Raw genomic sequence first — 23676 nt, 5'->3', positions numbered from 1 at the left:
TTCTAAAGTTGTTTGCTTTGGAGAGGGTCCTCTCTTTCTCACTTCCCTAGATATTTCTCTGTATCAGTTTACCTCCCTCGTTTTTTTTTTCTTAAATATATTAGTAACATGATAAACAGCAATGTTAAGGATCCCAATAATAATTATCCCAAAAATATTCCAACAATGTATGACACTCATTCATTGGTTGTGGTGACATCATAACCAGAGACCAATTGAAAACCACGCCTAATAAATGAGTGTTACATACTGTTATAATGTTTTTGGGATGATTATTACTGATATCTTTATCATTTTTATTTCACAAAACTAAAGTTAACCCACTTTGATTTACCCAAAATGGTTTAATTTCTACAACACAAAATTTATAAAATTGATTAAAAATTATTTTGGTGGGACCACTCTCACTATTATTATATTGCACCAAAATTCTTCTCCCAAAGTTACCAGAGTTTCTAAAAATTGTCGTTTTGGGCGTCGCACGCGTATTTGCATGCTTAACGCGCGCATCCCGTGCACATCTTGCAGCAAATTTGTACATTAGATATTCCATATGGATTTAAACTAAGATCAATCAAGTTTGAGGGAATAAATTTTTTTCACATGACGATATGACAAATAAAGTAAAACTTCATCGCGTTTCCACAAGCGTTTTGGACACATAGTGAAAATCGAACATCCCTAATCCCATATGTGCGTATAACTTAAAAGTAGGGATAATTGGGATATCAATTGTCGGGAATTCCGATTTTAATGTATGACAATGTTGACATGATGAAGAGAAGCTTCTTGAAGTAATGAAAAGCAATGAAACAAAAGGATTGCCAAGTCGCATATGGGGGATATTGATGCATATCAATGATGTTGTCTCAAGGCATGCCCTGCTTACCTTAGCTAGCAAAATTGAAAGTGTGACAAACAAATTATCCTTAAAGGGTTTGCAAAAGTGACCTGGCCAACCTAACACCCCTCGGCATGTTTTGTCTACCTGGTCAAGTCATGATTTAATAGGGTGGCATAGTTTTAAAATAAAAAGAAAGTTTACCATCTTTTTTCGTGGTCCATCACTCTCATATCATCATCATGATGTTGGTTCAACCAAGTACATAATCTGAATACATGGGACAAAGGGTTGTCCCCATTGCTTGCTTTGGAGATTACACCCAATTCGCTGGTAAATCTCGGATCAAATGAAAAATTTTACATTGATCTCTATAGACTAGTTGAGACATGGGTTGAGACTCAATGCGAGTCACATGGAAGACCTTATAATTTTCATGGACCAATTGAGACCCAATGTAAGAAGATAATGCATGATGACATTCGCACACGTTGAACTGAGTAAGGACTCATCTAGTAAATTTCGATAATTGAAACACCCTGGACACGCTGGGCTGAGGGACCCATCTCACAAATTTCGATAATAAAAACATACATAAGACTTGAATTCACGACCTCTTGTTTACGTTGAGAGTTAATCCGTTTGAAGTTCACCATTTGTTTGCGCCGTGAAGTTCACCATCTTAGCCAACGATCCATTGTTAATATGTATTCATTGCGTGCACATGTAATAATTCATATATCCCCAACCCAAAAAAAGTAAATTCATATATGACATCATTCAAATTCTTGCTTAGGTCATCACTTGGTAGTTGGTACTGGAAATTTGTAGAGAGGTGAGTGCTTATGGGAATCGGACTTTTTAGATTATGGAGAGCGCACAAAAAGATTCTCTTAACATACTTTGAATATATTAGACACGGATAAATGGCCAGTTGATGCAGCCCCTGTTGGCCATTCATTCAAGTTTAGTTTAATGAGAATGGAAATGAAGAGTAATTTCTTGTACTTGGCGGTGCTGATACTCGGCCACCTCCTACTGCCTGGCTTTTCCACGGTAGAATCACCACCGTACACGGTGGCGCACTTAGGTCCAGATTACGAGATTAGACTCTACATGGAATCCTCCTGGATGTCTGCTCCTGTCCAAGGAACCTCCTTTGAAAAATTCACTAAACAAGGCTTCCACAGGTTCCTCTACTTATTATTTCTTTTCTAGCTTGTTCTATATGCTTTTGTAAATTCTTATGGTGTAACAACTTGGCATTAGCCTAGTGATTATATCATCCGGTTTAGAGGAGAAAATCTCTCATGTCGGGTATTCGAACCGGTGAGATGTAATTTCTTCAGGTTTATTGGGTTCCGTGGGTCAAGGGCACGGGCTTGCTTCATGAGAGGGGTTAATAGTCTTATTTTGATCCTAGGCTCAGTCTTACTTATGCACTGAGTTTCGACTCAAGACTAAATTGGTGATTCGCTGTATGCATGGGGTGTCATTCCAAGTTTAAAACTAACTCAGGAGTCACAAAGTGATCATTGGATTGTTGCTTTCCCGGTCCTTTAAAGAAAAAAGAAACTTATGATTTGGTTATTTGTGACACCAGGTTGTACCAATACCTCCATGGGACTAACTTAAACTCTACTCAACTTCCATTTACGGCTCCAGTCTTGACAAGCATTACTGCTCCAATACAGGGGACTCTGTACTTGGTGAAGTTCTATATGTCTGGTAAGAATACTTCTCCACAACCTAATCAAGAACTGGATTTGGAGCTGGAGAAGTGGAGACCACAGTGCGTTGCGGTTAGAAAGTTTTCTGGGTTTGCAAAAGATGATAACATTAACGAAGAGAAAGAAGCTCTTGTGTCCAGTCTTAACAAGCAATATTCAACTGGAAAAAACAGACTGGGAAATGACGACTCCTTCAGCGTGGCCCAGTACAATGCCTCGCATCACCTCTCCGGCCGCCTGAACGAAGTGTGGATGCCTGTCCAAGATTTCACTGCAGATGGATGCCCAACTTCTTCTCATGGGGAATAGATGCTTTGTTATGGCTATGCAGCATTTCGGAGAAAATCGAAAATGTATGCTTGCTTGCTGAACATAAATAACATGTCCTATATGAACGAACTTTCTGAGTTTTCACTGTATCATCCAATTCCTATATCATCCCTTACATTTTTTTATAATCGAGAACAGCTGGGCCAGCTCTAAATTCGGGCCGTCAACCCAACTTGTCCCACGCTGACGGTAGGTAAGACCAGGTTGAAGCCTGTGAGAAAAACGAGGCCAAAGCCTACAAAGGAGAATTAACTTCACAAAGTCTCCCATGGGATGCAAGGTTCAGCCCGTGCCGGGAGAATTAAGGCACGAAGCCAAAACCCACATATGAGAGTTAGCTCCACAAAGTCTCCATGGGATGCAAGGAAACAACACCGAAAAATATTGGGCATGGGAGTGAACTTGCAACCTCCCACATCCACAAGGAATTACCACAATCAACTTCATCATCCCTACCATATGACTCGGCCAATAAAAAGGAGAAGACATGGACCACTGAAGACAACATTAGATATGAAACTATAATCAGTATAAAATGTCTTGATTTCTATAATGTAGTAAGTAATATTGTCTTTTAACTCCATTCCGTTTTCTCTTTTTCATTTCTACTTCTTCCTCTTTTATTCTTATCTGCTTACCTTTCATATTTTGTTCCCTCCATTTTGTTTCTCATTTATACAAATCTTTCATCCTCAGTATCCCATCATTAAGGAAAATTAAGGGATCACATCTGTGGCCTTGTTTGGACAACATAAACATTCCCATCCCTGATCACACCTTCAATATCTTGTGGCAATCCATAGAGCTCTTCAATCACCATTCCTGCACGAGCAATGCTTGAGAGGATTGATTTTTGGAAGTTGCTGTCATTTATCAAGGGGTCAGACGAGTAGTCCAGGACAACTTTCTCTTCTTCATCCATTGGCACACTGCACAAAAATTGAAGTTTCATTAGCAAAATGAATCAACTTGCATGCTTTATATTGGACAAATTGAGTGACTAGGTAGATTTATCGTCCAAATGCTGGAAAATAACCACTCTTTCATCAGAAAAGCTGTTATGGAGTGGTATTCCTGAAGACTGCAGAAAATACTTCCTGCCTGTGGTGACATGCATTCTTCTGGCCATCAATCATCTAAATTTTTATTTTCTCTCTTTTCTTTTTTCCTGAACAGCACAAGTTTACCTATCATAAAGACCTGCACCAGCATAACCTTCGAGATCTTCACCATTAGAATCAGAGCGGAAGATAATAGAACGTCTTATAAAGAGACCAATGGGCTTGCTTGGGTATCCAAGTACCTAAGATATGACAAAAATTGTTAGTAAAAATCTTAACAGATTCTGACTTTTTTTCCCCTACACTATATCATAGTGATAAAAACATCGCAAAGTTGGTTCAGAAAAGGCCAAAACCAGATTCAGAATTTCCACCAGAAAAGACAATTATCGTTTGTTATCCATGAAATATATTCTATAAGTAGCAAGGATTGTGATCTTTTCATCTCACAGTATAAACAAGAAGCAAATAAAATTAAAGTCCCACCTGAGGTGTACTCAGATCCTTTTTCTTGCAGATAAAACTCAAAGCACGGCCTGGATAAGCTCCGACTAGAGTTTCCCCAAGTCCCTTAACAACCTATGCAAAAAAGAAAAAAGGCCACTTCGTTTATTTTTTCCCCTCCTCGTAAAATGATTCAAATTCAATACGTATAAATGACAAACAGAGATACAATACCTCCGTATATATTTCTGATGAGTCACCTGAAGATGGATTTGTAGTGTGGATAACAAATGCATAATCGGCATTAATTACTTCTTGAACCAGGACAGCCATGCATAGATTATCGTGATCGATTTTCAATTTCCTTGTGCTGAAATATGCTCTCTCATTCCACTTTGATGCCCAGACCTGGAAGATTAATATGCAAGAGGTTTACAGATTATGCATGCATTATTTTAACAGGCATTACCATGCCTATCATACTGTGGCATATTCTTAGTCCACCAGCACAAGGAAGTGCTACATGATGCAGTAAGAACAAGCTCCCAACAAAAATAGGAAATGCATTATATGTGTGTAAGTTTGCTGGCAGAGTTATGATATGATATTTATCATTTCTTTGGAAATCTAAAAATGATAATTTAGGGAAATTATCTGAATAATGATCAATTGATCATACTCTAACTGATATAGCATGTGTCCAGTAAATATAAAGGATAAGCGATGAAAAATATGAATAATTCTGGAATTGAGTGGTTAGCTCTCTCTCCTCAAAACCCTCATGGTAAGATTCCAACATCATTATGATCCTGCTCAGATTAATTTTAGGATAGTTGAGTCGGGTAGTCTATATTTCTGCCATCACAGGGATATGGAAAGATTGCTTTTGTGTAAAAAGGGTACTCTGGAACCAGAATGAAGGACAGCTCCAGCTAAGGCATACCTTCTTTATAGCCATCCATGCCTGCTTCCATCGCTGTTCTCCTTCATCACCAGGCCAAGGCATTCCAGAACTTTGCATCTCGGTCTTCAGTTCTTGTACCTGGAAGAAACCTTTTCCGGTAACTATAACATTCAATTTGAAGCAAAGCTGCCTGAAGGATCCACAGTTCCCTAATTGACTAATTACCTATTTGACATATATTTGAATTAACCTACAAATAGAAGGCGCAAACTCTTTGGCCATTGGTTTATGCAGGATATATTGTCAGTATTTACATTCCACATCAACAAAACTTGAAAACTCGCATGCTCAAAACAACCAATAGTCCAACATTTGGGGAGGAGGGGAAAGGCGACAGGAGTTGGTCAAAGAACAGCTTCTTGCCCAGGAGAAACTCTTCGAAGCCTATATTTCCTTGCTATCATAATCATTTAGCGTTATTTATAAAAACACAGGAACATGCATGTTAAGCTAAAACATTACCAAGAAGTAGAGCTACTTACCAACCGAGGTGGCGCAGCAAGATGTAATACTGTCTCACGAATCTCCTTGAGGATATTAAACTCTCCTCCTCCTAGTTTTTCTTTCAGTGAATGCAACTTCTTGGCCACTCCCTGCCAATGCAGAAAGTCAGGCAGGAGAAAGCGTCTTGAAAATCACCCTTAGCGAGAGAAAAATGATCTCCAGTGTGGGGTGTAAGTTCAGAACCATCAACAAGCAAAATTTCAACATTACTTTCAAGTCAAGGGTGGGGTAAGAGTTTTCCATACAAATTTGCTAACCAACCAAAATGTAATGTCAATGTCTTGCAAGTAATTAGAAAGATGAGGAACAGGAAAATCCGTACAATGGATATGGAAGTGCAATTGAACACTTGCCCTATAATGTTTCCCTCCAAAAATGTTCAGGTAAATGATGTTATGCCTTGACAGATCTTACATAAATTGATAGTGTGGATAATCAGATAATCAATATACTGTGTAAAAACACATGCACTTATAAATTTTCTGCTCAAAATATATGATATCGATTTACTGACAGTATCTTTCAAACTATATATCACATCCAAGGAGCACCACTACTTCAGTGGTTGGCTTCTCACCACTCTGCTCTTAGGGTAAGGGTCCGGATTCCCCATCCAAAGAAGTTGATAAAAAAAAAAAAAAAACACAGATCCCATGTAACTCTTTATCTGTTTGAAATTTGACTCTGAGTACGAATACTGCTGTTCCAATCCTAACAGCAGTCTCTCCATTATGCATGCTGCATACATATTGCCCTTCCCCAGTTCCCCCTCCTTTGCAGGGCCTTGTACTAGATAGTTGTTCACTATTATTTAGGGAACAAATTTGAAGCTCGGTCAAAAACTAGGCACCTCGTCTGATAAAAGTAGAAGTTGAATCTCACTTGTAAAGCAAATTTTATGAATGCCAATATTGAGGAATTAATGCCCATGCTACTGAGGATATAGAAAACTATTGCTAGTCACCACATAATAATATGCATGAGCACAATGGAAGACAGGGACAACAGTAACCTGATTTAAGTTATCTGAAAGAACATTCTCAAATGTTCCAAATGGTAGGGCAACTGATGTGGGAACCCCAATCCAAGACGGCACCTTTCCTTTTAGATATGCGATATTGCGTGATTTAGCACCAACCTAAAAAACAATCGCAATTCAAATTACACAAATAGAGCTCGTCAGCTCAACTGTCACAATTGCAATGCAAATTACACAAATAGAGCTCATCAGCTCAACTATCAGTACTAAGGTTAACTAATAAATCTTCATTTCATTCAATTAAGTTAAAAAACAAAAACAGAAAGAACACTATAAGTAAAACAAGAAGTATGTCTACACGCCTAACCACGTCACTTGTGAATTCTTCCGATGATATGGCATATCTACCACCAAAGTGCTTTTTGACCAAAGTAACAGATGGAGCAGGACCATCGGCTTTCAAAGTAACTGAACCTGAACCTGCTAGGTCACCCCCCTTCAGCTCACTGATCAACCACCAAAAAGGAAAAGGCAAAATTTTAGAGACGAACAACTCAAATTGAGAGGCAGTTTTTATAAATGAGCGGAAGTTTTAAAGGATTGTCCATTGTATCCTTCCCATCACAGGATCTAAAAGTATGCATTTCCAGCAGCATTAAGTTGGATGAGTAGGATTACCTATAGATTATATCTGCTGATGTAGGCTTCAAGGACAGTAATTTCCCTTCACTCGCTTGAAGGTTAGCCAAGATATTGCGATCAAAGCACGTAGCAAAGCAAACCTGCATCAATAATTCACACATTGGCAGAGTTACCAATGAGAAAAATAAGGAATAAAAAAGACAATGTGGTAGGTTTACCTTGCCATTTCTTGCTCGAACAGAAACATGTGATAGAACATCTGGCATGTCTGATGTCAGCACTGCAACGGTTCCATCTGGAATTTCCTCTTCTCCGTTCACTTTTCTTGCCACTAAAATTGTAGGTCGGTCATAAGATTTGTTCTGTACAGAGAGTAACTCATCCACAACGGCGACATATCCGACAGCTTCAACTGGACTAATGACCTGCCAGCTGCTCAAGGCCCACCAGAGTTGAATTTGAAAGGTCAAAAGTACATAGAGAAAAGGTGATAGAGTGTAACTATATTATCAAAGTAGATTATATGAAGTAGGCTTTTCTAATTTGCCTAATTTGATTTAGATTAGACTTATCAAAACAATATTCATCATCTGCAAAAGGGCAGCGACCCTCATGGTGCTTTATCACTTTAAAAAGGAGAAAATAAATCAAAGACAAATAAAGAAATAAATACAATGTACCAACCTCCCAAGATTAGCAGTTTTCCGAAGAACAGGATCAAGTCGATTTAGAAGTGAGGACAGGGATGCAGCTGATCCAGCACGAATAATTTCTTCAGTAAATATGTTCACCTGAATAAGTGATTTTAATAATTAAACCAATTTATCTTTAGTCTTTATCAAAGGCCATATATACAAACTAATTCAATTTTTTTACGAAAAAACATACAGCCTGCTGATCCACTCTGAGCAATGATCCCAGATATTCAGCTGATGGTTGCAAAACTTGCTGGTACCATTCAGCCTTGCTAGCAAGAGCAAGGCGAGTTCTGTCAAGGACCGATTTTGTGTATAAAGCCCACTTATTACTTTTACTCTGCAATAAGCTTATGGCATGATTCCATCCCTGCAGGACCATTGTTGTAATGAATCAAGTTGAAATGAGAAAGAGAGGGTTTGTATATTGATGAATCATTAAGAGATACAAGAGAGGGCTGTATATATATATATAGCCAATACAAAGACTAGGATACCCTTGAGTATAAAATGACATAAAACATGTATATATCTCTAACACCCCCCTTCAAACTCAAGGTGGATCAAACACAGAGAGTTTGCCAATAAGAAGCTGATGGCGGGGGACCGTGTGAGATTTCGTGAAGAAGTCTGCAAGCTGCTCTGTAGAAGAAGTGAACGGAAGAGAGAGCACATGCGATAGGAATTGTTGTCGAACAAAATGACAATCTATCTCAATGTGTTTTGTCCTCTCGTGAAAGACCGGATTGCTAGCAATATGAATGGCACTTCGGTTATCACAATACATAGGGGTCGAACCAGATAGATGAACACCCAAATGACTCAGGAGACGTCTAAGATGAACAATCTCCTTAGCCGTAGTAGCCATAGCTCTATACTCTGCCTCTGTGCTGGAGAGTGAGACTACATTCTGTTTCTTGCTGCGCCAGGAGATGAGAGAGTCACCAAGAAATAGACAATAACCTGTAGTGGATCGACGAGAAGTAGGATCACCTGCCCAATCAGCATCTGAATAGGCCCGAAGAGTGAGTGGTGAAGATGAGGACATAAACAGGGATCGAGTCATAGTCCCACTGAGATACCTAAGAATTCTGAGAAGGGCACCATAATGAACTGACCTTGGAACAGACATAAATTGACTCACAATGCTAACAGCATGAGCAATATCAGGACGAGTGATGCACAAGTATACCAACTGACCTACTATCTGCCTGTAGCGAGTCGGGTCAGGAAGAATCTCACCATCAGTAGGACGGAGCTTCACATGAAGCTCAAGAGGAGTGTCTACACTGGGAGTATCATCTGAGACTGCAGCACGACTGAGGATGTCTGAAAGATACTTTTGCTGGGATAGTAGAATGCCACGCTCAGAACGAGCAATCTCAATACCAAGAAAGTACCTGAGAGATCCAAGGTCTTTCATCTGAAAATGTGACTGAAGGTGCCGCTGAAGAGACTGAATGGCTGCAATATCATCTCCTGTAATGATCATATCATCTACGTATAGGAGGAGAATCGCCCGCCCCTGAGGGGATGACCGAACAAACAAAGAGTGGTCTTGTGAGCTCTCAACAAAACCAGCCTGAGTCACCACCTGTCGAAAACGCTCAAACCAAGCCCGGGGGGCTTGTTTGAGACCATAAATAGCCCGATGAAGACGGCATACATGCTGAGGAGGAGTCCGAAGGCCAGGAGGGGACTGCATGTAGACAACCTCAGAAAGATCACCGTGAAGAAAGGCATTCTTCACATCCATCTGAAGAAGAGACCACTGTCTAACTGCAGCAACAGCCAATAAAGTGCGAACAGTAGTCATCTGAGCTACAGGTGCAAATGTCTCATCATAATCAATGCCATGTACCTGAGAGAACCCTCTAGCAACCAATCGAGCCTTATAGCGCTCAATGGACCCATCTGGTCGCCGCTTGACCTTGTAGATCCATTTGCAGCCTATAGGCCTAACACCCGCGGGAAGAGGAACCACATCCCAAGTCTTAGTCTGTCTAAAGGCCTCAAACTCCTCTGCCATAGCCTGCTGCCATTGAGGTGATTGAGATGCCTCACTGAAGGAACGAGGCTCAGAGTCTAAATGAAGGGCAGTGAGAAAGGCTGTAAACTGAGGTGCATAAGTAGAAACAGAACCATAACCATACCTCTCAACTGGTCGACGATCGCGCTGAGGATAGCGAGGTGTAGAAGGATCCGCACTAGCAGGGGATGTGCAGGTAGTCGAAGAGGGAGAGGTAGTATCAGGAGTAGGGGGTGGGACATAGTCAAGATCACGGGTGTAGTGGAGAGGATATGGAGAAAGGCTAGATGAAGAAATAGATGAAGATGAGTGAGGAGGAGATGGAGGATCATGCTCAGTAGCAATAGGATCATGCTCAGTAGTGATAGGATCATGCTCAGTAGTGATAGGATCATGCTCAGTGGGAGCAGAATCCAAAGGATACGAGGGAAGAGGACTATCCGAGATACTAGGTGAGGAGATAGGAAAAGATGGAGAGGAAGTGTCTGAAGTGGGTAAGGGCGGAAGCGTAAGAAATGTGAGATCCTGAGAAGTGGAAGAGAAATAGGGAACATCCTCAAAGAATGAGACATGACGGGATATACGAAGGCGCCTAGTCAAGGGATCGTAGCAACGATAACCTTTGTGTTCGGCACTGATACCTAAGAGAACACATCTAGCCGAGACAGCGGATAGCTTGGAACGCTCAGGAGGAGGGAGGAGAACAAAGCAAGTGCAACCAAAGGTGCGAAGGCGAGAGTAATCAGGAGGAGAAGAGAAAAGACGCTCATGAGAAGACATGCCTCCTGGGAGGACGGATGAAGGAGACATGTTAATGAGGTGGACGGAGGTGAGAACAGCCTCAGCCCAATAGGAACGAGGGACAGATGAAGAGAGAAGAAGTGTCCGAGTAGTCTCTAGGATGTGACGATGCTTCCTCTCAGCAACACCATTCTGCTCATGTGTGTGAGGACATGAGTGCTGAAAGATGGTGCCGTGAGAGGAAAGTAACGTCCGCATACCAGATGATAAGTACTCTAAAGCACAATCAGAGCGGAACGTCTTAATACGACGACCGAACTGAGTGAAAATCATAGTAGTGAAACGTTCATAGACAGAAAGAATCTCAGAGCGATGTTGTAAAAGATAAACCCATGCGTAGCGAGAAAAATCATCAATAAAGGAAACATAATAACGATAACCACACATAGAAGGAAGAGGTGCAGGTCCCCAAATATCTGAATGTAATAAATCAAAAGGATTAGATGTCTGGGATACACTGGAGGAAAAAGGGAGTGCTGTAGCTTTAGCAAGCTTACAGCCAATACAAGGACTCAAAGCAGAAAAAGAACTACGACCGAGAGCTCCCGACAGGGAGAGACTCTTCAGTCGCGACTCAGAAATATGACCTAATCGCCTATGCCAGATATCAGTAGTAGGAGAGGCAAGACCACAAAAGCGAGGACTGGATAAGGGAATATGGAGAGACTGAAGATGGTAGAGACTATCCACTCTATGACCACTGCCAATCACCCGGCTGGTAGACGGATCCTGCACACAACAATAAGAAGGTGTGAATAAAACATGATAACCATAATCACATATACGACCAACAGAGATAAGATTCATGTTCAACTGAGGAGCATGAAGAACAGAGGGTAAGGATAGTTTGCCCGAGGGCTCTGAAGTAGGAGTGATGCAGCCAGTCTGAGAAACTCTCAAGGGAGAGCCATCAGCAGTGTGTATAGAAGGAACAGTAGGGGCTTGTCTACAATCAGTAAGAATGGAGGCGTCTGAAGTCATATGGTGAGAGGCTCCAGAGTCAAAAATCCAAGAATGATACATACCAGTAGTCGAGTAGGCAGAAGGTGCAGAGGTGCTACCAGAACTGGGGGAGACAGACATCTGATCCAAACGCTGTCGAAACTGTTGAAGCTGCTGCTGAAGGCTCAAAAGATCAGTTGAAGGCAGAGCAGCCGGACTAGGAAAAGCACATAGAGGTGGTGCAACTGTGGCAACGACAGAGGCAGTGGAGGCACGACGACCACGACCACGGGGTCCCACTCGACGCTCTGGATGGAGCTTCCAGCAATCATCCACAGTATGGCCAACCCTCATGCAATGGGAGCATGTAGGTCGACCAGAGGGAGGTGGAGGAGTAGCTGAAGCACTAGGAGGAGCGGCAGCAAGAACACCAGAGAAACTAGAAGGTGCTGGGGGTGAGCCAATGCCAGCAAAAATCCGAAGACGAGTCTCCTCTGCAACTAACTCTGCAACAGCAGTCTCCAAGCCGGGAGTGGGGTGGCGATGGATAAACTGACCAACCAGTGGGCCAAACTCAGGACGAAGAGCCAACAAGAACTCATGCATATGCCTCCGATCCCAGAAAACCCTATAAATAGCTGCAGCGGCTGAGCCAACCTCTGGGAGGAAACCCTCTAACTCACGCCAAAAACCACGCATATAATGATAAAAATCCTGGATGGACCTATCACCCTGTCGAGCCGCGGCAGCCTGGGTGATGAGAGAATGCTCACGAGCCCCACTACTGTCAACGAAACGGGAAACAAGTGCACTCCAAACAGTATGTGTGGACTGAGCAACTAAATCAGGACGGAGAGCAGGGTCGAGAGATTCAACCAGATAGCCAGCAATCCTAGCATCACGAAGGCGCCAGACTGCCAAAACTACATCAGAGCCCTCAGTCGGTGGACCCTCTGTGAGAAACGATAGTAACTGTCGACTGTACAAGGCATTTCGGACAGTAGCAGACCAGGTAGGCCAGTCACGCGCTGATGAAAGGCGAAAGTCCGTGGACATGGGAAGAAAATCTCGAGGAATCTCAGGGGCCATTGTCGAAGTCGGATTAGCAAGAGTCAAGGATGAACTGGTAGAAGTCTGTAATAGTTGTGCCGGAGAGGAAGCTATCCCCTTCAGAGGAGGGAAGTCATCAATATTTGCCATCACTAGAATGCAAGGGCAGAACTGCAATTTCAGAAAATTTCAGGGGCAGAACTGAAATTTCAGAAAATTTCAGGGGCAGAACTGCAATTTCAGAAAATTTCAGGGGCAGAACTGCAATTTCAGAAAATTTCAGGGGCAGAACTGCAATTTCAGAAATTTTCAGGGGCAGAACTGCAATTTCAGAAAATTTCAGGGGCAGAACTGAAATTTCAGAAAACTTCAGTGGCAGATCTGCAATTTCACAAAAGTAGAGGGGCAGATATGCAATTTCTGAGAAAAAAAACTTCAGATCTACAATTTCACATAATCTCTGAGGCAGATCAGGAACGCCATCTCAGTTCCTTTCAAGGCTGATTGCTCACTGGTTGCTGCAGAACTAGAGAGAGCCCTTTTTTTTTTTTTTCTTCTAATATGCAATGCCACAAACAGATGGAGAGGTGACGGAAGGTGATGCTGACCTACAAAGTTGAAGGGCACTGTTGGGTAGAGACGTCGCTGGAGGAGAGGCGTCGCCGGAGGAGAGACGTCGCCGGAATACGTCGCCGGAGAGAGGGAGAGGATGACTATAGCTCCGATACCATGAAATGAGAAAGAGAGGGTTTGTATATTGATGAATCATTAAGAGATACAAGAGAGGGCTGTATATATATATATAGCCAATACAAAGACTAGGATACCCTTGAGTATTAAATGACATAAAACATGTATATATCTCTAACACAAGTAATGTAGGTAAACACACAGCTAAACTGAAGGTTTTTCTTTAGCATATAAAATAATAATAAAATCCATTATTGGCACTTCCAAAGTACTAGAGAATCAACGACACCAATACTCTGAATAGCTCAAGCAATACACAGGTAGATTTGGACAAGAAGCAAAAGGCGGGCAACATCACATTCTAAATTAAGTTCAAACTGAACGAAGTTAGACCCAAGTAACAATGCTACTAAGTAATATTTACCTCCAAGCAGTATACAAGATCTTCATTGTCATCTGATGAAAGTGCAAGATTCTCAAGAACCATATTGATGAAGTACATAATCTTCTGTAAAATGCAAACTTATTAGTAGCTAATCAATAATAAATCAGCACAAAAATGCATTAAATCATACATAAAAATTAGACACCTAACAGTCAAGAATAATGTGCAAAACAATTAAAGGGATATAATCATCCAGTACAGGGATTCAGGTACTAATACCTTCTCTTTTTTTTTTTTTCTAATGAGTAGTTATGCTAATAACTCACCTCCGGTGCGGCATTATTCAATCCCTCATATCCTCTTTCAATAGCTGTCCTAACCGTAGAGTCAAGGGCAATGTCCAAAAATAAAAGATCTTTCAGACGATCGTTACGATTGAACAATAATGGCCTAAGCTCCTGACGCGCCTCTAATAAACCCTATATTAAAGAATTGCAAGAAATGAGAGAGTAAAGAGAAACAATGGATTCTAAGGAAAAGGGGAAATGCAGCATCAATGGTTGTTGTGGATTAAGCGATAATATCAAGACCAGATTTCACATACCTCAAGTAGTGCTTCTACATCTTTATCTTCAACATGTTCTAGGACGAATTGTAGCAATTCCTGTTTCAAAGATAATCCTTAAAATGAGACTTCAAGAACGTTGTCTTATACAGGTGACAACTTGAACAACAACAAATAGGAAGCTCAAATATTACTGGAAATCCAGTTGGTAAGCCTGATACGGGATTTACATGCACCCCAACCATGAAGCCTTGACCCTGATATAAGTCACAAGGTTGTATCAAATACCAAAATAAGAAACTGTCTTGGGAAACTAGTCAGTCAATACTTGACATTACCTCAGATCTGTAACCCATGCAATTTGAAATAGCGGACTCAAGATCTGCACCAGAATGAACAGCCTACAATCCAATTGAGATGAATTTGTTTAAGGGAACATAATTCATGAGGTGGGTAGTGGGAGTCACATGACATGCACAACGCACTAGAAGAAGCTATTTGAACATTTAGTGCATTTATAACTTTATTTATAACAAAGAGAGGTAATGCTCACTCCAGGCAAAAATTCTTCTTATAACATTTAGCCCATTCGTACATTTACATAATTGTGAACATTGATAGCGAGAAATACATATATCTAATCCTACGTCTTCCTCAATAATTTCCAGAACACATTGAAAGATAAGGGACATCATCATGTTATGTTTTACAGAGTTAATGAAAATCTGTCTTCAATTAGAAATAAAATGCACGAGGTAAGTCCTATTGTAGCATGTTACAGATGAAACATCAACCTTTTAAGATAGCAACAAACAAGACGTCCCATATGTGAAAGAACGAAACATGAAACTTTTATTTTAGTAAATGGCCTACCTTCAAAGTCCTCATGTAGTTTCCAAGATCACGCAGAAGACTGTCCTTCTGATCTCTCCCGAAATTTGGTTCAGAATGGATGGCACGATCATAACTTAAAAGTCGCTGTTTTGTAATTCCATTTTCATTCAGAGTTTTCCAGTAAACACTCGTGTCGAAGTCACTTCTAATATAATCAATTAATGCCTGCAAAGAAAATTAGTCGTGACTCGTGAGGAAATTTCACTTCCAAGGGAGTTAAACTATTCAAGAAGCTGAAGTCCTATTCCCAGTACCTGACAGATGACAACATCATCAGGACTCGTGTTATTATGTAACTTTTGATGCCATTCCTCCATCATTCCACCCTTACAATCATTCTTCCTCTGCAATCAACAAATACTTTATAGATATATTCAAGTGCTAATGCAAAATAAATTAACAAACAGAGTAGAAACAAGTATGAAAAGGTAATAAAGGTTCTGCATTGACCTGGATAACAAGGATTTCATCCCGAATTCGCTGCCCAACATCCCCTTCACCCCCTCTACCAACAGTAGACATGATCATACGCAAAAGCTCCCGGTACTGAGGTTGACTGGCATAAATGTTCTGGAGCAGGTCTGTAAGCCTATCCTGTGCTCTACTGATCTCTCTGCAGCAATGGAGAAAAGAAGCATAATCACTCAGAGAGTACTGAATGGGATTCAGCCAAATTTGAAGCTCTCAAGAATTAAACACATCAATCCCAGACAAGAATTTAGTTGGCCCAGTTGGTTTATAATCCAACTAAGTGAGCCGTGAAACAAAGAAGATATCTTACAAAAGGAAAGAGGCGCAGAGGGAGAAAAAGGAGGGGATAGTTTAATTGTTTCAGTCAGCTAGTCTCAAGTTCTTATCCCATATGAGCTACCTTGTAGCCCAAACCAGAAATAAAATATCTCAACAATCTGAAGGAAAGAGGGGCACCATGAGGGAGTGATGGGAGAGATAATTGCTTCAATCAGCATATCCCTTGAGTTATACCGTGGTTTGACATTGTAGTTCCTATTCCATACAAGCTGCCTTGTAGCCATAAACCTCATCCACACTAATATCCCAGCGAGACCCAATTCACCAGCATCTTTGGCTTGCTCTATCAAGTCTGCTGCAATATTAAATCTGCAACAAAAAAAAAAGAAAAAGAAAACCACATGTTAATTAATGAACAACATATTACTGACATCCTCCTTAGAATACCAACTATCATTTGTTATGTAGAATTTAACCCCAGACTAGATGGCTTGATTTGGTACTCAAAATCGTCTAAACACTATTTATACTCTCAATTTCACACGTGCTTAGCTGGTAACCAACATTGTGATGAAAGTAATTAGGAATGTAGTCATATTAACTAGTGACGAAAATTTCGTAGGCATGCAGATGATGCACTTGCAGAATACTCTGTCGTATATGGGTTACTTGGTGTTTAGAGGAATGGCTCTTGGGGCGCATCCCATCTAACTATGGGGGTAGAAATCATGTGCTTTACTAGAGAACTAACTATGAAAACATACAATCTTAGCCCCTACAGAGCAATTATACCAAACAATTAAGTACGGAATAGCATAAGCTGAAACAAAGCAGATAACTAAAACGGGTTTCCTCGTGTCTGTGAAAAAGAAATTTAAAACAATCTAATGATAGAAGCCCTGAGAGATGACTGACCGGTGCATAAAGGACTTCTCTGCCTCACTCTCCATCTTTGCAATTTTATCCAGCAATGGCTTGGCAGTACCTTTCCCATCTCCAGCATCCTATTACAAATAGAATTCAACTTAATCGAATTCGGTAAGGTCGCATAAAGAAGTCCAAAATTACAATTAGAAAATGAAGTATTTAGATCGATGAGGAAGTTCTTATCCAAAGAATAACAAATACCAACCTTCGAAACTTGCTTTGGTCGTTGCTCAAATTCAACATAGAAGTCGGATCCTTTGTTCTTTATCCACTTTCCATCAGACAATAGAACGAATGGCATTCCAACAAAACTCTCTCCCTCAATCTCTAATTCAAAAGTTTGCACCTGAAATAGAATTAAGGACATTGAGCTGGTCATAATTTCTCAGTTCTAGGTAAAGTCAAATTTAATGTATTGCATGATTACAGAGCCCTAAGGCACATAGAAGAAATTAACTTCAACATTGGCAGACCTGGTAAGGATGATCAGCAGAAGAATTATTTACGAATTGTGTTTCAGCAGCCCCATTTAGACTAACTGAACCTGGAGGAAGTGCATCAAGAGGAGGTTCCTGTAAATTGTCCAAAAATCTCATGTGACTAATTTGTCGAAAAAGGTGGCCATTACAATTCTATAAGGAAACAATCATCCAGACTACCATGTATATAATGAACAGTTTTAGAATTCTTACCGACCACTCTCCAGCTTTTTTGGATAAAGCCCAGTGCAGAGTAATTGGCCCATTGAAATCTGTCGCCAGATGAACTTTTGTCTTACCAGCAAGCTTGCTTACAAGTACCTTTCAAATTTGTAATGACTTGGAACATCAGAATAACTCCTGAAAGTGAAATAGCTAGTATACGAGCAGAATGGGAAAGCTTATCATTAGAAAAGAAAATCCATGTCTCACCAGAAATTCCATATCTGCCAGCTTGTAGATTCTCTTGCTCAGAATAGGACCATCCCGTTCTTCCTTTGCTCTAGCATAAAGCTCAAGAGTTTTCAAGGTTACAGGTTCATCTGGAGATTTTTCCACCATGAGTTTGGCAGCATACTTATTAATAAGCTGCTTCAAATCCCTTTTTTTGCGCTGAATCTTCTCAATGCTGAAATATCTTTTATGCTGCAGCTGTTTTGCAACCTTGGTCTTTATCTCCCCTTTGGTAATCTTCTTCCGTATCTCATCAAGGGAAACACCTTTCTCTAGTTCATCTTGCAACTCTTTTCTCGCTTCGTCGAATTCCCTCTATATATATATTGTTTTTAAAAAAGATTACTCTAATCGGGATCATGTGGAAGTGATGAGTGAAAAAAAAAAAAACACTTACCACTAAGCCACATGTTCGAATTATGAAACAAATTGATATCCACTTCAAGTGCTTAAAAGGAAGTCAAAAATCAAACCACCTAAAGGAGAATAGTTGCATAGTTATTCTATATCAACTTAAACTTACAAGTTGTTGTTCGGGAGAATAATTGGGCTTCCCTGCTTTTTCCCATCTTATATAAGCTTGTATCTGGACAAGTTCATCAGTTATCTTGTCCTTTGTTTCCCCAGGAGATGGCTCCCCAATTTTGTCAACGTCATTTTTTTTCGTTAGTTTTGCTCGGAGGTCTTCAACAGAAGTTCCTCTGGCTATTTCCTTCAATATCTCACTGCGAGCAGCTTCATATTCTTCCTATAAGGAGTCAAAGAATTGGTTTATACATCACATAACTGACACCGTAGGCAAATGTCCATAAAACAAGGATAAACACCTACCCAGAATACAGAATTGAAAGGAAATTCTGCAGGAATTTATTTTTCTTTAATAAAAACGAAAAGGTTTTCCCCAACTACCAACCTTCGCTGGAAGCTAACAACTATAATAACAATTGAACATAAACATGGCCATGACTAAGCGGTATGGTACCTTTTAAAAAGACATTTAGGAGCAAGCACAGAGCAGATAATTGAAGCAAGAGTGCCAAAAAAAATTTGTTGAGAGTAAGTCAATTGTCCACAGCATCTAGAAGAAAAACTTTAGTTTGTCGATTCACTTAATTAACCTTATTTAGTCAACAAAAACTGAACAGCAAGTTAACTGAGGGATTATACGCAAAACAATTGAGAGTTTATGAGGAAGAAGTCTCTTAACTTTGGACAAGGAAAAGGAAAAGCATAAGAAGGTAAAGAGAAAAAGCAGGAAAAAAAAAGATGGCAAATGTAGCATCCAAAACAAAAACATAAGAATGGTTCGATATTCAAAACACATTTGCCACTTACCTTCTCTTGCTGTGGGGTATACATTTTTTTACCCTTCCTTTCCCATCTCAGATATGCTTGAATCTGTACAAGATCTTCAGGAACTGAAACATTTGGGGCTGACTTAAGATGTTCATGAACTGAAACATTTGGAGCTGACTTCTCTTTTGCAGGTAGCTTAACATGAAAATTCTCACCATTATTTTTAAACCTGAAGTTGACAATAGACAAGGAGGGGAAGAAATTAAGAAACACATTGTAATTAGCACATAGTAGATGCATGCAGCTGGCAAAGAAACAATTGGAAATTTACCATTTATTTTTGGATTCATCAACTATGAGGAACTCTATAGCTTGTAATGTGGGATCATCAATCTCTATTTTAAGACAAGAGTTTGATCCAGACTATAGAAGACAATGCATGATAAACAGAGAGTCCATTAATTTAGACCATTCGTAAGAATTTAAAGGATAATAGCAGGGAATCTTATGGTAAATGATGCTTAGCAGTACTTGCCTTAACAAAAGGGGTTCTGAGGGCTCTGTTCTTGTAATTCTTAGTTCCTTCTGGACGATGAGAAGGAAGTACCCATTTCCTGACGAAAAAGAGAACATAAAGAAAAGATAGTATTAAGAATAATACCGAAACTATCTCTCTACTTTCTATCAACAATGAAATGATCATAAAAGAAATCAATCAACATAAATATAAGGCTATTAACATCTATACTTACTCCTTTCTATCAGCAATCCCACCCCAGTGCAGAAGTAAAGAGTCACTACCATATGTAACCTGAATATTTACTTGTGTAACAGACCCAGTAGCAGGGGCACTAACAGTAACCTGTGGAGTTGAATGTGAAACCTGTGTCAGCCCACCTTTCTGTTATATCAGTTTTCGACATACCATGAACCAAGACAAAAAAAACCCTACTCGTTAATGCAGCTTATTGCTTAAAAATATATTCAAGCATACTAACCTGTAACTCAATATTCCCATCAAGGTTGAATTTTCCCACAAGCTGCTGCAAGGAAAGAGCGTGTTCAAAACCTATGAATTATCATGCCAGTAAACCAACAGATTTGTTTGCTCAAGAGTGGTTGATCACACAAATTTAAACTAAGTATACATGTATCAGGTGTTAGAAAATTAATTTTAAGTACCATAATCTACTAAATATGTTCTCTTTGGTTTCTCAAGGAATAAAGCTACTAAATATGTACTCAGCTTCTACTTATTCAGCAGTGTGTAGCAAGGTTTATTTGCGTAGCCTTATTATCATTTCTTCCAAAAAAGGAAGGAAACGAGCCTAGATTAAACATATTAGAGAAAATCTCGTACAAATAGTGGATTAGATGAAATTACAAACAGGTAGAACTTGTACATAGCTTCATTATAGGCTCTTCACAATGAATAACATAAGTTTCCAACTGATTTGACGTCATTGGTTGTCGGGTGTTTGGTGATACTTCTAAAGCTAATGCTAGCTTATACCTGATAATTTGACCATATGCTAGCAAATTTTCGAAATAAGCTCGTTGGTGGAGCTAATATTTTTTGAGCATTTACGCTAGCATATATGGCGTGTTCGGTAAAGCGGTCTACGCTTTACCAAACAAACCCTTTATGTAGTTCTTCGACTGGGCAACATCGATTTCATTATGCATGTGTTTTTATAGTGTCTAAAAAGTAGTAATTTAACTATAACATGACAACAAAATGCTCAACGGAGAATGCAATTTATACATAATTGCCTTCATGGTGTATTCCTTAGGCTTAGCCACAAATTAAACTAGCGTATTCACTGTCCAAATGGTTTGTCAATCTGGTTGAACATATCAATAAGACTGTTTTGCACATTCAAAAAGTTTAAAACTGAGAGGTATTAGCAGCAGTCAACATGTGAATATTACCTTAGATGCTGTATCCATGGATAGAACGGCCTGCGGAGTGACTTTGACTAATAGACGTGTTCCTGTGCTTAACTTTGGTTTCCGCACACTCAAATTGTTTCCGTAGAACTTTGAGGACGCAAGTGAATTACGAATATGCGGCGTCAATTGCTTCACAGATGCAGGTTGAAGCAAGGAGTACACAGGAACGCCAGAAGAATTTGACTTCGTTTGATGTTCTAAAACCGTGGAACGGAGAAAACCCTGTTGGAATATATTATAGCTTAAAGTATTACTCATATTCCTTGATGCAGTCCTTGACTCTGAAGGCAAATCAAAGAATCAGATTACAGTATTCAAAAACAAGCATTCCTCACACGCATGGATAAGTCTATCAAAGAGCGATTATCAAATTCAAGTATGCTACAAAATAAAAATGTTTTTGCACCGAGGAAAATTGAAGCAAATTATTCAAAATGGGGAACTAAACTTTCAATTTGCAATTCGTGTTGTTCAATCTTCCTAATAATAATCAGTCTACTTAATTCCAAATGCAGACAATTAGCACAACAATATGCTCCCTAGGGTGAAATTCTACTTTCGTTTCCAACAATTTATCGGCAACCAAACAGAGCGTGGACGAAAACCGACAGAATTCAACATTTACGTTTTACAGCTCTTTCAAAGTCTGCAACAAAACCCTAGGATTCAGAGTGCATTTTAACAAAAATGGCAGTCAATAAAATCATGGAGAAGCAAGATGATTTTGAGTTAACGAAAGTACCTTCACTTCAGTGAATTTGAATAAGATAGAATGAATATTCAAATGAATCAGATTCTTGCTAAGTTGTGAGAAGAACTAATCAAGGTTCAGTGTAGATGATAGAGAGAGAGAGAGAGAGCTGGAAGCCCTGAAATCTGAACTTGAGCGTCTCTGCTATTGGTTGCCTCTGGCTCTCACTGATTGTAGTGAAACAGTACTGTACATAACTGATTCCCCATGTATTTCGCGGAATTTTCAAGATTGTTCACAACTGATTCCCCATGTTTTTGGCGGAATTTTCAAGATTGCCCCTTTTTATGTGATTTATTTTTTGAATTTTGAGAGATCTTATTTCCAGTTGATTTTGATTTACACCACAAATTTTTGAAACGGATGGGATATATTAATTAGCATAACGTTTTTTTTTTAAATTGTTAATTACCATATCAGAACGCATGATAAAAACAAGATCAAACATAGGATAGCTACTCAAAATGATCGAGTTGATTGAGAATGAATCTTTTCACACGAACGTTCTACGATGTGGTTTATCATATACTTGAGGAGGATGAAATGATCTAAAAAAATGTGATAAAAATAGTTATTATATAATAATATATTACATATACTATTTTAGGAAATGAGCGAAATATCTCTTACTCTGTAATTTTCCATCACATGTTATGTATTTGCATCAAAATGCCCAACATGATTGAAAAGCAAATAGGGATTGGTCATAAAGAAATGGACAAATTGTAGAGAATGTGTAAGGAAAACTGAAGGAATCTTTGAAAGTTCTAATTGGCAAATAAGGAAGAAAGTTTTTGTATTGCTTTGTGTTCCTTGTATTTTCTTTATTCTCAAGCCAACCTATCTGATTCCTTGCTGTTTTTTTGTTTCTCCGGTGTGAACGAATGCACACATCATTTTGGAAAATTTACGGGAAAGCAAACATTTACCCAATCACGCAAGCGATGCTTTTCACTATTTGGTGGCTCCCGATATGATTAGACTCTAACGGGGAGATTTGCTTGCAAATTAAACTCTTATTTTGATGTGTTGCTTTCATCTTCATACAAATATACTTATTAGGAGTGATAGTGTTCATCATACATGATGTATTGTGATGAATCCTTGACCACTGATCTTAGGATACGGGTTAACGATGCCCTATTAATAAAAGCATATATACATTTGTTTTGAAGTCAAAAACAATCATCCACTAGATCTAGGTATGACATTTATGTTTATGAGGAGTAGGACAACTATTAAATACTAGTAAAAAGACTTGGTTTGTTGTCTCTTTGTTGGTTGTGTTCATTGGAGTTGAATTCAACTCATGGCGGTCAAAACCATTCGTTTACTTTCTGTTGAGCCAACACAATCCAGATGAATGATCCCCAGTTATATATACATAGTTACATATATATATGTATATGTATATGCATGTATGTATACGTTGTTGGCGGTGGAAGGGTTGAACATGAAAATCTGGATAATTTTAAAGCGTAAGATCAGCGGCAGCATTCATTCTTAAGTCAGTCTCTGTGA

The 23676-nt window shown here is 39.5% G+C and overlaps 2 protein-coding genes across 4 annotated transcripts; one reads left to right on the top strand and one right to left on the bottom strand.

The window, feature by feature from the left end:
• Nucleotides 1-1726: 1726 nt before the first annotated feature.
• Nucleotides 1727-2970, top strand: LOC120007602. The gene is made up of 2 exons (XM_038857935.1): nt 1727-2031; nt 2445-2970. The coding sequence occupies exons 1-2, from the start codon at nt 1817-1819 to the stop codon at nt 2878-2880; spliced, it is 651 nt and encodes a 216-aa protein (XP_038713863.1). The 5' UTR covers nt 1727-1816; the 3' UTR covers nt 2881-2970.
• A 445-nt stretch (nt 2971-3415) lies between these two features.
• Nucleotides 3416-22331, bottom strand: LOC120007601 (alpha-glucan water dikinase, chloroplastic-like). 3 transcript variants are annotated; one of them, XM_038857931.1, is made up of 34 exons: nt 22147-22330; nt 21384-21685; nt 20450-20494; nt 20204-20313; nt 19987-20065; nt 19783-19874; nt 19491-19680; nt 18679-18903; nt 18135-18470; nt 17916-18023; nt 17697-17795; nt 17429-17569; nt 17212-17300; nt 16531-16665; nt 15997-16159; nt 15801-15890; nt 15526-15711; nt 14991-15053; nt 14847-14909; nt 14692-14751; nt 14414-14566; nt 14127-14210; nt 8384-8560; nt 8180-8286; nt 7714-7927; nt 7532-7635; nt 7221-7359; nt 6887-7012; nt 5853-5963; nt 5350-5448; nt 4641-4814; nt 4449-4541; nt 4089-4204; nt 3416-3830 (listed from the first exon to the last, which is right to left on the bottom strand). In XM_038857931.1, the coding sequence occupies exons 2-34, from the start codon at nt 21660-21662 to the stop codon at nt 3626-3628; spliced, it is 4455 nt and encodes a 1484-aa protein (XP_038713859.1). In that variant the 5' UTR covers nt 21663-21685; nt 22147-22330; the 3' UTR covers nt 3416-3625. The 3 variants fall into 3 exon arrangements, with proteins under 3 accessions (XP_038713859.1, XP_038713860.1, XP_038713861.1); XM_038857932.1 differs by having other exon boundaries at nt 3626-3830; nt 20450-20491; nt 22147-22331; XM_038857933.1 differs by having other exon boundaries at nt 3626-3830; nt 21384-21626.
• Nucleotides 22332-23676: the final 1345 nt, after the last annotated feature.

Source organism: Tripterygium wilfordii, chromosome 10 (genome assembly GCF_013401445.1).
Source record: "Tripterygium wilfordii isolate XIE 37 chromosome 10, ASM1340144v1, whole genome shotgun sequence".
NCBI lineage: Eukaryota > Viridiplantae > Streptophyta > Magnoliopsida > Celastrales > Celastraceae > Tripterygium > Tripterygium wilfordii.
Note: the sequence above shows the minus strand (reverse complement) of the source record. Positions and strands in the feature narration are given on the sequence as shown.

Coding starts and splice junctions, on each gene's coding strand:
- LOC120007601 (XM_038857931.1), bottom strand. CDS start 21,662: ATGAGTAATACTTTAAGCTATAATATATTCCAACAGGGTTTTCTCCGT. Junction 14,752..14,846: donor GCTTACCAACTGGATTTCCA/GTAATATTTGAG, acceptor TCTTTGAAACAG/GAATTGCTACAATTCGTCCT. Junction 5,964..6,886: donor TTTCAGATAACTTAAATCAG/GTTACTGTTGTC, acceptor CTGCATTGGCAG/GGAGTGGCCAAGAAGTTGCA.
- LOC120007602 (XM_038857935.1), top strand. CDS start 1,817: ATGAGAATGGAAATGAAGAGTAATTTCTTGTACTTGGCGGTGCTGATA. Junction 2,032..2,444: donor ACTAAACAAGGCTTCCACAG/GTTCCTCTACTT, acceptor TTGTGACACCAG/GTTGTACCAATACCTCCATG.